Consider the following 16,816-nt stretch of genomic DNA (forward strand, 5'->3'; position numbering starts at 1 on the left):
GTTGTAACCCTTATCTAGCAGTGGGTGCATAAGGTCCCACACAAGTTTCCCGCTAACACCCAGAGTGGGGGGACATTCGTACACACGAAACTTGTAAGTGTACCCTGAGGTACTCTCACAAAGTTTGTACAGCTTCACACCATACCTCGCCCACTTAGAGGGAACATACTGGCGGAAAATGAGTCTCCCCTTGAAAGCAATGAGAGACTTATCAACCGCGACCTCCCTCCCAAAGTGATCGATGACCGGCCTGATTTTGTACAGGCGGTCATAGGCAGAATTACTTTGGGGGGGACATGCTGCATTATCTTCATAATGCAGGCATTTCCGGATGGCCTTAAACCTGGTATGTGTCATGGCCGTACTGTAAAGTGGGGTCTGGTAAAGGATGTCCCCACTCCAGTAATGCCTAACACAGTTTTTTTTTACTAGGCCCATGTGCAGCACGAGGCCCCAAAATGTCCTCATCTCGGCTACACTGACCGGAGTCCAGCCACCGGCCCTAGCCAAAAAGGAGCCCAGGTGTTGAGCAATGAACTGTTGGGCGAACACGTTCGGATGTTCCACCATCAGATTCACAAAGTGGTCACTGAAAAAAAAACCTAAAATAGTCATATTCAGTGAATCCCACTGTGTGAATCTGAATTCCTGGTTGGCCAACAAGGAATCAGGAATCGCAGGCTCAAAATGCTCTGGGGTACACCATGCAAGTTCACCGGTTGGGGGCTGCGGTGGACTTAACTGGTGGGCCAGAAAACTAGTATGAGCCCCAGAGCTGCTCGTACTAGTGTAGGCCACAGGGTCCCTGGCATGGCGGTCCCCTTGCTCCACCTGGCGGCGTCTCCGCCGCCTTGGGGGCTCATCATCATCGCTAGATGATGAGGAGGACATGGATGACAAAAGGAAAGTGGGGTCATCCTCGTCCTCACAACCTTGGTGTCCTTGCAAGCTGGGCGTATGCCTCCTTGACCAAGAACATCCGGCGGGCCTTAGGGGAGTGTGTGTGTGTGGAAATCTTTATTTAGTGTGCGTGTGTGTGGGGGCAGGGGTGTTCGCATACTTATCCCTAAAAAAATAACTAAATAAAAAAAGCCCCAAAAATTGAAAAAAAAAAAACTCGCTGATCAGCCGTCCGAAGCTGATCAGCAGTGGGGTGTGCGATACGCTAACAGTGGCCGGACACTAAGAGTGTCGGCCACAGTCGGCATACGCAGAAAAAAATAAACTGCTTGCTCCCCAAAAATTTGTGTGTGGGGGGGCAAGCTGCAGCACCCCTGGGGGGTCTAGGGTCGCACATTGTTGCATAACCCGTGTAGGGTGATGCAACAATCAAACTTTCCCCCCCCCCCTAAACTTTCCTTGAATATCCCTGCCTAACCTAACCTGTCCCTAACCTTTCCCTAAGTACCTTTTAGTGCCAGATGTGGAGGGTCAGAAGGGGGGTGCTGCGCACAGATGGGGGTGCTGGGCACAGATCCGATTGCAGGCTCCTCTCTCCTCGCTCCCGGACACAGAAAGGAAGAGGAGAGAGGAGCTGCAGCAAGTTAAACCTCCCGCACACCCTGCAGCCAATCAGAAGCGATCCTGAGAGGTGATGCCACCATCACCTCTCAGGATCGCAGGATGGTGATTGGTGGTGTATTATCACACCACCGATCACCATCCTGTTCCGGGTTATCGGTTCATAAGAGACCCGAATAACCCGGAAACGCAGCAAACGGCAGGTCTGAATTAACCTGCGGTTTGCCGCGATCGTCGATACAGGGGGGGTCACAGGACATTGATTTCAACAGGCACCCAGTTCCGATAACCGCCCGTCGCGTGGCGGTGATCGGAAATACACATGACGTAACAGTAAGTCATGTGTCCTTAAGTACCAGGACATCATGACATACCGGTAAGTCATGTGTCCCCAACAGGTTAAAAACAGGGTGCCACATGTAAAGGAGCTAAAACTCCTAAACTCTTCATCCAATTTTAATGTGGATACCCTCAAATAAAAGCTAAAAGTCTGGACTTTATGTCTATTATATAACTATAACTTGAATATATTTTAGTAAACAGGTAATAATCAGGGGCGTAGCTAAAGGCTTACGGGCCCTGGTGCAAGAGTTCAGCTTGGGCCCCCCTTCCATCAGTGCTGTTTGGCCAGGGGCAAGGAAGCACATAACCTTTGTGCTGCCTAAGGAAAAAATTGATACGCCCCCCCCCCCCACATGCCAAATTCTTGACCTAACCCCCTTCCCTCCAGCCAGAGGTGCAACTTGACCAGCATGTACTTTCTATAATACAGGTCTTCTCATGTGACACAAGGGTCTTTGGGCCCCCTCAGGCTCCTGGGCCCAGTAGCGACTGCTACCTCTGCACCCCCTATAGCTATGCCCCTGGTAATAATAACAACATTTATGTCAGTGTCCACATATATATGGATCTAACTGTATTCTAACCTAAAGTTCTTCTTCTTCCACTCAACATGAGATAAAAACTGCAAATGAAAACTGAAATGCATCTTGAGAACATACTCATCTAATAGACTGAATAGGGCATATTAATGTCACACTTAAAGGGCTTGTCTAGGATATAGATATTGAATGGAAGCTGTGCTGCAATAATATGTCACAACCACTGCACAGTGGATGGAGCTGTGCTTCCAACTCCATCAAATGTGTTATTCCTGGCACCCTGGTGAGGCTTTTAAGAACAGCTGATTGGGGATTGCCAGGTGTCATAACCTGAACAACCCCATTCATTTATAAGAAGAGATTTGCAATGAGAAGCTATAGTATCTGCTTACCAGTAGGAATTCCTTGAGATGGGTCTCTATGTTCTTGTGGTAGATAGTAAAAAAGGCAGCAGATACTTGAATGATAGCCTTGGCCAGACAATGAATATTGTTATTATAACCTGCAAAGGAAAGTACAGCTTCATAAGCATTTATTTTGCTTTTATAGTAACTACTATACCATTTGTCATTGGACAAATTAAATTATTTCAGGCACACTAGAATGTGTTTGAAGGACTTGGGTAATTTAGTATCTTAGTATGTTGAGAATAATTCTTACCATCATTCTGAATGTTGTAAACCGAAAGGGAATCAGCAGCTAGGAGTGGGAGGGAGACAGCTATAAACACTTGAAGAAGACAGGCCAACTTGTATTCTTCCTCCAGCGATGAGCTTTCTGTCAAATAAAGAATGTAAATGCAATTGTTGGGGCACAATATCTCATCAAGAAAACTGAAAGAAAACTTAGAAATAAATGTGGAGAAGCAGCATATAATTCAGGTAATTAAATTAACATACAGTTTTGGGAGTACTCAATTACCTTCCCTTCCAGATATCCAAGATTATCCCATATTTGCCACAGCAAATTGTTTCTAAATCCAGAGGAAAAAAGCAGTCTGTTTTGAAGCTGTTTGGGAGCTGCACTTATACAAGCAGGCAAACAACGTGAGTTTGTGAGTGTTCGCATGTTTGATTTCTAGTGTGTGTTTGTATTAAGTGTGTGACTTTAGATTACGTGACTTGAGATTCAGGGACTTTAGGAGGGGACTACAGTAAATCAGTTTCTTATCACTGCACTGTATTGTATTTTTTCTCTTTTCTTGCGCAATCCTCATTAGTATGTGTTCCATTATTGACAGCGCAGTCCAGTGCACATCTTGTCTGATGTATGCAGTCCTGGAACAGAATTACTGGGATAGGCTGGAGAAGATCCAGCATCCATGGTCCATATCAGAACCAATTACAAAGTTAGAGGTAGGTGGAGCGTCTTTAAAAATTATTTTAGGGATTTCGGTCACAAGCTTAGGGCTTAGGTCGTGTTTTCCGAAATACTACCTGTACCACGAGCCACACAAGAAAGTCAGCGGGAGATTAGGGAGGTTAACAAGCGGCTCAAGAACTGGTGTAGGAAAGAGGGGTTATGGTTCCTGGAGAACTGGGCCAACTTTTCTGTCGGCTACAGGGTCTATCGTAGGGATGGGCTGCACCTCAATGGGAAAGGGAGTTTTTGGGAAGAGGATGGCTAGAAGGTTGGAAGAGTCTTTAAACTCAGGACTGTGGGTAGGGTAATTATGTTATAGGAGGGGAAGATAGTGCAGATAGAAACCTGGGGGAGGAATGGAAGGAGGGACTAGAACAGTTCATAAGGAAAGGTATAGGGTAACAAATACACATAAACCTCTTAATTGTATGTACTGTATACTAATGCCAGAAGCCTGACTAATAAAACTGGTGAACTGGAATTAGTGATGTGTGAGGAGGACTATGACTGGGTGGGAATAACTGAGACATGGCTGAATGATATCTATGACTGGGTGGTTAATGTACAGGGCTGCAGTTTGTTTAGAAAGGATCGCTTAAACCTGAGAAGGGGAGAGGTTTGCCTTTATGTAAAGTCCTGTCTAAAGCCCACACTCTGGGAAGATATAAGTGAGGGACATGAACATGTGGAGTCACTGTGGGTAGAATTACATGGAGGAAAAAACGATAATAAAATACTAATAAGAGTTTTTTATAAGCCACCTGATATACCAGAGTCCACAGAAAATCTACTTCTAAATTATATAGATGAGGCAGCAAATCAAAATGAGGTCATTTTTATGGGGGGACTTCAACTACCCAGATATAGACTGGGAAACTCAAACATGTACATCTCATAAAAGAAACAGGTTCTTGGCAATAACCAAAAGCAATTACCTTTCCCAACTGATTCAGGACCCAACTAGAGGGATTGCCACACTGGACTTAGCATTAACCAATAGACCTGACAGAACAACAGATGTGCAGGTTGGGGGACACCTGGGAAATAGTGACTATAAAGTAACAACCTTCCAATTGTCATTTAAAAGAGTGTTTTTTCAGGGAGGAGCAAAAATACCAGACTTCAAAAAAGCTAAATTTAGCCAACTAAGAGAGGCCATAGGCCTAACTAACTGGGACAAAGTGCTCAAAAATTAAAATACAGCCACAAAATGGGATATAAGGTTCATACCTTATGGGAATAAAAGGTTAAGGAACAAAAAAAATATATGGATAAATAAAAATGTGAAGAAAGTAATACATGACAAAAAGAAAGCATTTAAATCACAAAAACAGGAGGGTAGCAAGGAACCATTAAAAAAAATTAAAAGACAAATAAAAGCAGCCAAACTAGAGACCGAGAGATTAATTGCCAAAGAGAGTAAAACTAACCCTAAAATGTTCTTCAATTATATAAATAGTAAAAAGTATAAATCTGAAGGTGTCAGCCCTTAAAAGAGTAATGAGGAGGGAGTTGCAGAGAGCGATGAGGAGAAAGCAAAGCTATTAAATATATATTTTTTTTCTCCATGGTATTCACCAGGAAAATAAACTGTCAGATGAAATGCAGAATATAAAAGTAAATTCTCCATTAAAAGTGCCCTGTCTGACCCAGGAAGAAGTACAGCGGTGCCTTAAAAAGATTAAAATAGACAAATTGCCAGGACCAGATGGCATACACCCCGTATCCTAAGAGAATTAAGTAATGTCACAGCCAGACCCTTATTTCTGGATTGGCGAATAGCAAATGTGGGCCAATATAAAAAAAAGGGTCCAAAAACAAAGCCTGGAACTATAGGCCAGTAAGTTTAACATCTGTCATGGGTAAACTGTTTGAAGATTTTCAATAAGATGCTATCTTGGAGTACATCAATGAAAATAAGCAAATAATGCCATATCAGCATGACTTCATGAGGGATTGGTCATGTCAAACTAATTTAATCAGTTTCTATGAGGAGGTAAGTTCCAGACTTGACTGCGGCAAATCAATGGATGTTGTCTATCTGGACTTCTCAAAAGCATTTAAAACTGTACCACATAAAAGGTTGGTATATAAAATGAGAATGTTGGACTGGGGGAAAATGTCTGTATGTGGGTAAGTAACTGGCTCAGTGATAGAAAACAGAGGGTGGTTATAAAGGGTACACACTCAGATTGGGTCACTGTCACTAGTGGGGTACCACAGGGGTCAGTATTGGGCCCTATTCTCTTCAATATATTTATTAATGATCTTGTAGAAGGCTTGAACAGTAAAATATCAATTTTTGCAGATGACACTAAACTGTGTAAAGTAATCAACACAGAAGAGGACAGTACTTCTACAGGTGGATCTGGATAGATTGGAGGCTTGGGCAGAGAAGTATCAGATGAGGTAACACTGACAAATGTAAGTTTATGCACATGGGAAGGAATAATGCAAGTCACCGATAAATACTTAATGGTAAAAAACTGGGTAACACTGAAATGGAAAAGGATCTAGGAATTTTAGTGAACAGCAAACTAAGCTGTAGAAACCAGTGTCAGGCAGCTGCTGCCAAGGCCAATAAGATAATGGGTTATATCAAAAGGGGCATATATTCCCGTGAGGAGAACATAGTCCTGCCACTTTACAAATCACTAGTCAGACCACACATGGAGTACTGTGTACAGTTCTGGGCTCCTGTGAACAAGGCAGACATAGCAGAGCTGGAGAGGGTTCAGAGGAGGGCAACTAAAGTAATAACTGGAATGGGTGGACTACAGTACCCTGAAAGATTATCAAAATTAGGGTTATTCACTTTAGTAAAAAAGACAAATCTGGGGAGAAACTATGTATAAATATATCAGGGGTCCGTACAGAGATCTCTCCAATAATCTATTTATCCCCAGGACTGTGACTGTGACGAGGGGACATCCTCTGCGTCTGGAGGAAGGAAGGTTTGTACACAAACATAGAAGAGGATTCTTTACGGTAAGAGCAGTGAGACTATGGAACTCTCTGCCTGAGGAGTAGGTGATGGTGAGTTCACTAAAAGAGTTCAAGAGGGGTCTGGATGTATTTCTAGAGTGTAATAATATTACAGGTTATAGTTACTAGAGAGGGGTCGTTGATCCAGGGAGTTATTCTGATTGCCTGATTGGAGTCGGAAAATAAATCCCCCCCCCCCTAAAGTGGAGAAAATTGGCTTCTACCTCACAGGGTTTTTATTGCCATCCTCTGGATCAACTTGCAGGATAACAGGCTGAACTGGATGGACAGATGTCTTTTTTCAGCCTTATAAACTATGTTACTATGATATTGAACAAACACACAATATACTTTTTTTTTTTTACTAGCACATTTATTTGAAAAGTTGTCTTCTCTAGGCAGTTATTTTTTGTTATAAAGTTTCCTTTCCCTAATAAGTTATATGCACCCAAAAATAGTGACTATAACTCAGGATATAAAATTATGGATATTGGAATGCTGTTCTGCAAAAAAACTGGGTCATGAACGCCCAAGACAGAGATATCTAAGTTACACTATGCCTTTGGCTGATTACTATATGTTGTATTTTGTATTCTGGCTTTTCTAGAAAGCCCACTTTTAAACCTGCAAGATTAGAGCTGTGTGGGCATTTTCTGATGGTCTTTCTCTTGCCCCCTCCATAGTCTGTGTTCTTTTATCTCGTGCCCCTGCAGCGGGCCCTCTGTGGGAGAGCCAGTGGTTGATGTGGCACTGGTAGGAGTGGTGGTTGTTCATGGTAGCTGGAGGGGTGCAACCATTCGTCCCTTCAGGGTACACCCTGGTATTGGAGCTCCTGCATGATGGTGGCTGAGGCGACTTTGATATGGTTAGAAGTCTGTGATAATGGGGTGCAAGGGAGAAGGCCTGGGCCATATGATGGCTGATGGCAGCGCAAGACATTAACCAGGCCATATTTGACAAATCCAAGGCACTTTACATAGGTAGTTTTGACAGTTCATAAACAAAGTCACTGACAGTAATAAGTTCAGTTCTCCAGAGTACACAAACCAAGTTTCCAAGGCTGAATATGGGATAGCAGGATGTAAGACGGCTGCGTCACAAACTTACCTGTCCGGGCTCCAGCACTACGGTCTCTGGCTTTGGAGCAGATGCGCTGCCGGGGCAAACCCCTTGTGATGCGCTGCATCACCACGCCTGATGTGACTCGACAGTGTCCTTAGCAACAGGAGCGGTGTACTGGAGGAAACTAGCAGTGGGCTGATTGCTCAGATGATCTATTCCTGTGTGCTAGTGTTCTGTCTAATGGAGTGCCAAGTCATATTGTATGAAGTTCTGATCCTGATAGTTTGCGACTCCCTAGGTGTGCTGCCGGTCCCAGTACTTTTTTGCATTGCTCATATTATTGACCTCAGTTTGCTTTTGACCACTCTGTCTCGTGTTTCTGGTACTGTGTCTCCAGTTCGGTTCTGATCTTGGCTTGGCCACAATGCGGTGTTCTGGGAAGCGGGGACGGCGGGGCGCGCTCGCGTCATCAGCGCGCCCGGCGTCGTCTGTTCCCATGACAACTGCAATAGGGCTGAGCGCCAAGCTGATCACTCGGCGCTCGGCTGCATCAGAACTCAGGAGTCATGTGACGCTGGCCATGTCACATGACTCCACCAGCGCTCTTTTATTTGACTATTATTGAGGTCCTTTCTGCATGATACTCACCTGGTTTGTTTGTTCCTGCTTGGCTTCCGATTTCTCATCCGTCTCATCCTCTGGTCTTGGCGTGCTCTCCTGGTTTGACTTCGGCTTGTCCTGACGATTCTCTGCTTGCCCCTCCGGTACCTTTTCTGCTCTCTTGGTTTTGACACGACTTGTTTGACCTTTCTGTTTATGTGTTGTTTGTCTTTCCTGCACTATCCTAGCTAAGGGTTTATCGACCCTTGCGAGGCAAGTAGGCAGGGACAGGGGTGAGGGTGGAGTTCAGTGGTCACTACCCCACCCCTTTTGTGTGTGACAGGTACTGTATCATCTTCCTGGTTCTGACCCATTCCTATATGACTCTGATTTTGTGTGGTTTTGTCTCTGTGTTCATTTGTCTTTCACCTTACTAAGGTAGGGAACTTCAACCAGTTGTACTTGCCACCGAGTGCTTGCACTGCACATAGGCAGGGAAAGTGGGCAGGGTTCCAGTTAGGACTCACTATCCGTGTCTTCCATACCGACTGCTGTAACAGTATCACTGGCCCTAGTTTTTTCTCAGTGACTTTAGTTATGGACGCCATTGGCAGCATTGGTTAATCAGATTTAGAGGATTGCCCAATTGGTTCATGACCTAGCAGAGAGGGTACAGCAGCAAGAGTCCCACACCCTAGTTATTTCAGCTCCTTCACAAGTGGAACCTACAGTGAAGCTTCCTGACCATTTCTCTGGTGATCAAAATACATTTGTTACATTTCGGGAGACCCGTAGATTGTATTTCCACCTGAGGCCTCACTCATTTGAAACAAGGCTCAGAAGGAGGGCATTATTAGGTCGCTACTTCAGGGGGACCTACAGGAGTGGGCATTTTCCCTGTCGCCCAATATCCCTGAATTTATTTTCGGTGGATTGTTTTTGTTACAGGCCCCTGTATGATGAGCCAGACAGGGCGGACTATGCAGAGAGCCAGCTTTTATCTTTGTGCCAGGGCAAATGACCGGTGGAAGAGTACTGTTCAGAATTCTGCAATGGGTGGAATGACCCAGGTCTTCGGTCACAATTTAGACTAGGCCTTTTTAACATGCTGAAAGATCTTCTAGTTAGCCATCCTACCTCTGATCCCCTTGACAAGAGATATTTGACTCTTAGGGAATGTAAAAGAGAGTTCTGTCTATGTCCGTCCCTCTTCTGTTTACTCTGTCCCTAAACTTTCTGTATCCAAGGCCCCTGAGGAGACCATGCAAGTTAGTGCCATGTCATCTTAGCAGAGGAAATAACATCACCTGAATAATGGATTGTTCTTCTACTACGACAGCCCTGCTCATCAATTGCGGTTCTGTCCTACTAGACCAAAGGCAGCAAACTTCAGCATCCGAGTGACGATCGAGGATGCACAGGTACCGATGTAGTAGAGTTAACACTCCTGCTTTCTGAGAGTTCTGAGATGTGTTATCCAAACTAAGCAAACACCTTCAATTGCTTTTCAATGGCTTTTGTTTCAAGATAACACAATGGTTTAAGAAATTTGAGTTAAGAGTTTGAGTGCTAATCCTGCTACATCTGTATTTCCTGAAAGATATGATAGAATTCTCTTGCCTTCACAGGGAAGTTCTGTGTCGGTCGGCCTTTTGCTGATTTGGGGTCCGTGGCAAATTTTGTTAATTTTGTATCTACTTTGGGCCTCCTGGTCTGTAAATTATCTGAGCCCATTCCAGTGTCTGGGGTGGATACCACTCTATTAGCCAGGGGGTTTATTGAATATCAAACTATTGATTTGGTTATGATGGTTGGGTCTGTTGCTGGTCTGGGCTTACCTTAGTTTAGAAAACATTGTCCAGTTTTTGATTGGAGTTCTGTAGAATTAACTAAGAGGGGTCCTCCGTTCTCTAATCATTTCTTGTCTGGACAGCTCTCTGGTCTAGATCTGGAAGAGGGTCCTATTCCTGGGTTCATTAGGAAGTTCCAGGATGTATTCTCCAAGGAGGCTTCTGAAGGTTTACCTCCACATCGGAAATATGATTGCACCATTGAGCTGGTGCCTGATGCTAAACTGCCCAAGAGATTAATCTTTCTGGGCCTGAAAGTCAGGCTATAAAAGACTATATTTAGTGCAGTCTAAAAAAAAGGGCATATCCAACTGTCTATATCTCCAGGGATCTCAATAAAATTACTGTCCAGAACCATTACCCCTTCCTCTCATTTCTGAGTTATTTAATCAAATTGTCGGGGCTTAATGGTTCTTCAAAATTGAGCCTACAATTTGATCAGAATCAGGGAGAGGGATAAATGGAAGACCGCATTCAACACCCTCGAAGGGCACTTTGAATAACTGGTGATGCCCTTTAGGCTGTGTAATGCCCCAGCTGTTTTCCAGAACTTTGTTAACAACATTTTCCAAAAGTTCTTGGGTGAGTTTCTAGTTTCTTGATGATATGCTAGTGCTCTCTCCAGATTGGCCATCTCATGTTTTGCATGTAAAGACGGTCCTGCAAAAACTGAGGGACTATAAATTGTTTGCAAATTTAACCAAATGTAAACTTGGATTAAGAGCGGTCTCATTTTTGGGTTATATCCTGTCATCCGAAACATTCTGTATGGATCCCACTAAGGTGCGAGGCATTGTTGATTGGGCCAGGCCTACCCCTCTCAAGACTCTTCAACGGTTTCTTGGCTTTGCAAATTATTATAGAAAATTAATTAAACATTTTTCTGTTATTGCCAAACCATTGACTGACTTAACCAGGAAGGGGGCTGACCTTATCCATTGGTCTCCTGAGGCTCTGTCCGCGTTTGATACATTGAAACAAAGTTTAGTTAAGGCACTTGTACTCATCCACCAGACATAACTCAACCTTTCATCACTGAGATGGATGCCTCTGAGGTTGGAGTAGGTGCTGTACTATATTAGGTGTCGTCTTCCTTAACTAGTTTGAAACTCTGCGCCTGTTTCTCTAGAAGATTCTCCTCTGCTGAGAGGAATTATGATATCGGCAACCGTGAACTGTTGGCCAATAAGTGGGCCTTTGAGGAGTGGCACCACTTTTTAGAGGCAGCTTAGCACCAAATCACTGTGTTTATGGATTACTGTGTTAATGTGTTTAGATACTGCCAAGCATTTAAATCCCCGGCATGGGTGATGGGCACTGTTATTTACACGGTTTAACTTTGTAGTCTGGTAACATGAAGGGTCCTAGTAACCCTCCCTCTGATAAATTGTTTGTGCCTCCAAACTTTCACCTTAAAGTTTTGGAGGAATATCATTGCTCTGTTCTGATAGGTCATCTGGTTATTGTGGGGTCTAACATCTTGTCTCGCGGACCTATTAGTGACCTACTTTGTCACACGATGTGGGTGCCTTTGTCCCTGGGTGTGATGTGTGTGCTAGGGCCAAGGTACCCAGGAGACGTCCTGCAGGTTTACCTTGTCCTTTGCTAATTCCACTGAGATCTTGGACCCACATTTTATGGACTTTATTACAGACCTTCCGCCTTCCCAGGGTAGGACGTGTTATTAAAGAAACTTTCTAACACAAAAGGTGTGCCATGCAATCTAAGGACAACATCCTTAGATTGCATGGCACTCCTGAGTCCATTGTCACAAAGGTGTTCAGTTTGTCTTGAGATTCTGGAGAGAGTTTAACAACAAACTTGGGATCAAACTCTCCTTCTCATCTACGTTCCATCCCAAGACTAATGAATAAATGGAAAGGGTCAACCAGGTCTTGGAGCAGTTTTTAAGGTGTTTTGTTTCTGACTGCCAAAATAAATGAGTTTGCTATTAACAACCGTGTCAGCTCCTCTAGTGGCATCTCACCGTTGTATTGTAATTATGATTTTAATCAGTTTTTCTTCTGTTTCTGGGTCCAGTTCTGTGAATCCTGCAGTAGATGCTATCATTGACGATCTGTTCACAGTTTGGGCCCAGGCTCACAAGAGCCTGGAAAAAGCTCAAAGCATCCAATGTAAACAAGCTGATAGGAAGTGGTCTGTAGGTCCAAACTTTGTGTTGGGTGAGCTCGTCTGGCTTTCTAAAAATAATTTGCATCTGAGTGCATCATATGACAAACTTGCACCTAAGTATATCGGACAATATAAAATCATATCTATGATTAACCAGTATATTTTCGTCTACAGTTGCCTTCCACGCTCAGGATACATGATGTCTTCCATAAGTTATTGGTTAAAAAATATTTCCCTCCTGTAGTAATTTCTCCACCAAAACCTCCTGATACAATGGCAATTCTGGGTAAGCTTGAGTACGAAGTGGAGAAAATTCTTGACTCACGGAAAGTTCAAGGTTTAGTGCAGTACTTAATCCATTGGAAGGGGCATTTTGGAGAAAAAAGTCTCCTAAGGAATATATACCATGGTGTATGTGAAATGAATATAGTACTGATGTGCCCAGATGTCAACAGTAAGAATAAGAACGCAAAAGTATTGGAGAAAACTGCTGCAGGTTGGTCAACTGGACAGCAAAAAATGTATTGACAAACTGAAAATATATTTCACTGTTTAAAATGTTAAACCTATCTGTAACCAAAATGATGTCTATCACTAGCATGTCAAATGTATTTTCTGTAGCATAATACTGGTTACAGCTTACACAATTACCAAATCCAATTTCAAATTGACAGATTACAGTTTATAATGTGCATGGATATGTACATTTCTCATATTTATGTGAACCTCCTCCTAAATATCCACTTGCCCGTCGTATATGTGTTATGGATCAGTATGTGTGAATCCACTGTGACAACTAACCGGTTTAGTGTAGGGCTAACCCTAAGGGTGTTATTCTGATGCTTCCCCGGTATGCACTCTTTAACCCCTATATGAGGATTTGGACTTCGCTGCAGGTTAGCAACCAGGTTGCTACCTTCTGGGATAGCCCCAGTGTAGTTGACAGCTGACCCACTGGGGTCAGGGACTCCGGTGAAAGCACTGGGAGCTTTGCATAAAGAAAACACACCAAAAACTCAAGAAAAGTGCAAGTACAGTCTGAACAGACACCAACAATTGAATGTTGGTTTTAGAGATCCAGGCAGTGTACAACTAACATAAGACTTGCGAGCAGGGTGAAATGAGGCAAAAACAAGGCAGGCAGGCGGGGAACTTGACTGGGGCACAGGCAGAGAATACAGACTGGGTTAACTTAAACACAAACTGAACAGAAATTGGACTTGAAAGTGTAGGAGCACACACTTAGGATAGAAACAGAATTTTGAGCATGGCTGGAACAGAGGCAGGAAATAATGCTGGATAAACGCAGGTAGATTGCAATAGCACTTTGCTGGTCAACAGGGAACCTAAAGTTTTTCCTAAGCTATCTGACTTATATACACGTATAACTTAATCACTTTATTATTTATTTTAGGTTTTCTAATTTGTCCATAAAATTGTTGGCTGCTATCCAGAAACTGTGAAAAAGAAAATTCACAACCCTAGTAATGGGATAGATAGATAGATAGATAGATAGATAGATACAGTGCCTTGCAAAAGTATTCACCCCTCTTGACTTTTTTCGTATTTTGTTACATTACAGCCTTAAGTTCAATGTTTTGTTAATCTGAATTTTATGTGATGGATCAGAACACAATAGTCTAAATTGGTGAAGTGAAATGAGAAACATATATAAATAAAACTATTGTTTCGGAAATAGAAAACAGAAAATTGGCATGTGCCTATGTATTCACCCCCTTTGTAAGCAAGCCCATAAAAAGCTCTGGTGCAACCAATTACCGTCAGAAGTCACATAATTAGTGAAATGATGTCCACCTGTGTGCAATCTAAGTGTCACATGATTTGTCATTACATTTAACCGCCTCCGAACCATGTAACGCACGCATGCATCCTGGAGGCGGTCGATTCATTCCTCCTGGACACATCCGTGCGTCATCTCGCGAGACGCGAGATTTCCTGTGAACACGCGCACACAGGCGCGCGCGTTCACAGGATCGGAAGGTAAGCGAGTGGATCTCCAGCCTGCCAGCGGCGATCGTTCGCTGGCAGGCTAGAGATGCGATTTTTTTAACCCCTAACAGGTATATTAGACGCTGTTTTAATAACAGCGTCTAATATACCTGCTACCTGGTCCTCTGGTGGTCCCTTTTGCTTGGATCGACCACCAGAGGACACAGGCAGCTCAGTAATAAGTAGCACCAAACACCACTACACTACACCCCCCCCTGTCACTTATTAACCCCTTATTAACCCCTGATCACACCTGATCACACCATATAGACTCCCTGATCACCCCCTGTCATTGATCACCCCCCTGTCATTGATCACCCCCCTGTAAAGCTCTATTTAGAAGTCTGTATGATTTTTACGTATCCACGGATACATGGATTGGATCCGCAAAACACATACGGACGTCTGAATGGAGCCTTACAGGGGGGTGATCAATGACAGGGGGGTGATCACCCATATAGACTCCCTGATCACCCCCCTGTCATTGATCACCCCCCTATAAGGCTCCATTCAGACGTCCGTATGATTTTTACAGATCCACGGATACATGGATCGGATCCGCAAAACACATATGGACGTTTGAATGGAGCCTTACAGGGGGGTGATCAATGACAGGGGGGTGATCAGCCCATATAGACTCCCTGATCACTTCCCTGTCATTGATCACCCCCCTGTAAGGCTCCATTCAGACATTTTTTTGGCACAAGATAGCGGAATTTTTATTTATTTTTTTTCTTACAAAGTCTCATATTCCACTAACTTGTGTCAAAAAATAAAATCTCACCATACCAATCACGGAATCCAAATGCGTAAATTTTTTTAGACATCTATATTCCAGACTTCTCCTCACGCTTTAGGGCCCCTAAAATGCCAGGGCAGTATAAATACCCCACATGTGACCCCATTTCGGAAAGAAGACACCCCAAGGTATTCTGTGAGGGGCATATTGAGTCCATGAAAGATTGAAATTTTTGTCCCAAGTTAGCGGAAAGGGAGACTTTGTGAGAAAAAAAAAACTAACTTGTGCCAAAAAAAATAAAAAATTCTATGAACTCGCCATGCCCCTCATTGAATACCTTGGGGTGTCTTCTTTCCAAAATGGGGTCATATTTATACTGCCCTGGCATTTTAGGGGCCCGAAAGCGTGAGAAGAAGTCTGGGATCCAAATGTCTAAAAATGCCCTCCTAAAAGGAATTTGGGCCGCTTTGCGCATCTAGGCTGCAAAAAAGTGTCACACATGTGGTATCGCCGTACTCAGGAGAAGTTGGGTAATGTGTTTTGGGGTGTCTTTTTACATATACCCATGCTGGGTGAGATAAATATCTTGGTCAAATGCCAACTTTCTATAAAAAAATGGGAAAAGTTGTCTTTTGCCAAGATATTTCTCTCACCCAGCATGGGTATATGTAAAATTACACCCCAAAACACATTCCCCAACTTCTCCTGAGTACGGCGATACCAGATGTGTGACACTTTTTTGCCGCCTAGGTGGGCAAAGGGGCCCACATTCCAAAGAGCACCTTTCAGATTTCACCGGTAATTTTTTACAGATTTTGATTTCAAACTACTTTGCACGCATTTGGGCCCCTAAAATGCCAGGGCAGTATAAATACCCCACAAGTGATCCCATTTTGGAAAGAAGACACCCCAAGGTATTTCGTGATGGGCATAGTGAGTTCATGGAAGTTTTTATTTTTTGTCACAGGTTAGTGGAATATGAGACTTTGTAAGAAAAAAAAAAAAAAAGTCATCATTTTCCGCTAACTTGTGACAAAAAATAAAAATTGTATGAACTCACTATGCCCATCAGTGAATACCTTAGAGTGTCTACTTTCCGAAATGGGGTCATTTGTGGGGTGTTTGTACTGTCTGGGCATTGTAGAACCTCAGGAAACATGACAGGTGCTCAGAAAGTCAGAGATGCTTCAAAAAGCGGAAATTCACATTTTTGTACCATAGTTTGTAAACGCTATAACTTTTACCCAAACATTTTTTTTTAATCAAAGACATGTAGAACAATAAATTTAGCAAAAAATTTATATATGGATGTCGTTTTATTTGCAAAATTTTACAACTGAAAGTGAAAAATGTCATTTTTTTGCAGAAAAAAATGTTAAATTTCGATTATTAACAAAAAAATTAAAAATGTCAGCAGCAAAGAAATACCACCAAATGAAAGCTCTATTAGTGAGAAGAAAAGGAGGTAAAATTGATTTGGGTGGTAAGTTGCATGACCGAGCAATAAACTGTGAAAGTAGTGTAGTGCAGAAGTGTAAAAAGTGGCCTGGTCATTAAGGGTGTTTCAGCTAGGGGGGTTGAAGTGGTTAATCACCTTTTTTGAAAGGCCCAAGAGGCTAAAAAACCTAAGCAAGAGGCATCACTAACCAAACACTGCCATGAAGACCAAGGAA

General features: G+C 43.1%; 1 protein-coding gene across 1 annotated transcript in view; it reads right to left on the bottom strand.

Moving 5' to 3' along the window:
• NCKAP1L (NCK associated protein 1 like) overlaps positions 1–16,816 on the bottom strand; it is a 344,253-nt gene that overhangs the window by 96,973 nt on the left and 230,464 nt on the right. The window contains exons 28-29 of the mRNA XM_044285109.1: positions 3,063–3,179; positions 2,795–2,904 (exon numbers count right to left, since the gene is read on the bottom strand). Coding sequence (XP_044141044.1) covers positions 2,795–2,904; positions 3,063–3,179 — 227 coding nt within the window. The remainder of the gene's footprint in view (positions 1–2,794; positions 2,905–3,062; positions 3,180–16,816) is intronic.

Source organism: Bufo gargarizans, chromosome 3 (genome assembly GCF_014858855.1).
Source record: "Bufo gargarizans isolate SCDJY-AF-19 chromosome 3, ASM1485885v1, whole genome shotgun sequence".
Classification (NCBI taxonomy): Eukaryota; Metazoa; Chordata; class Amphibia; order Anura; family Bufonidae; genus Bufo; species Bufo gargarizans.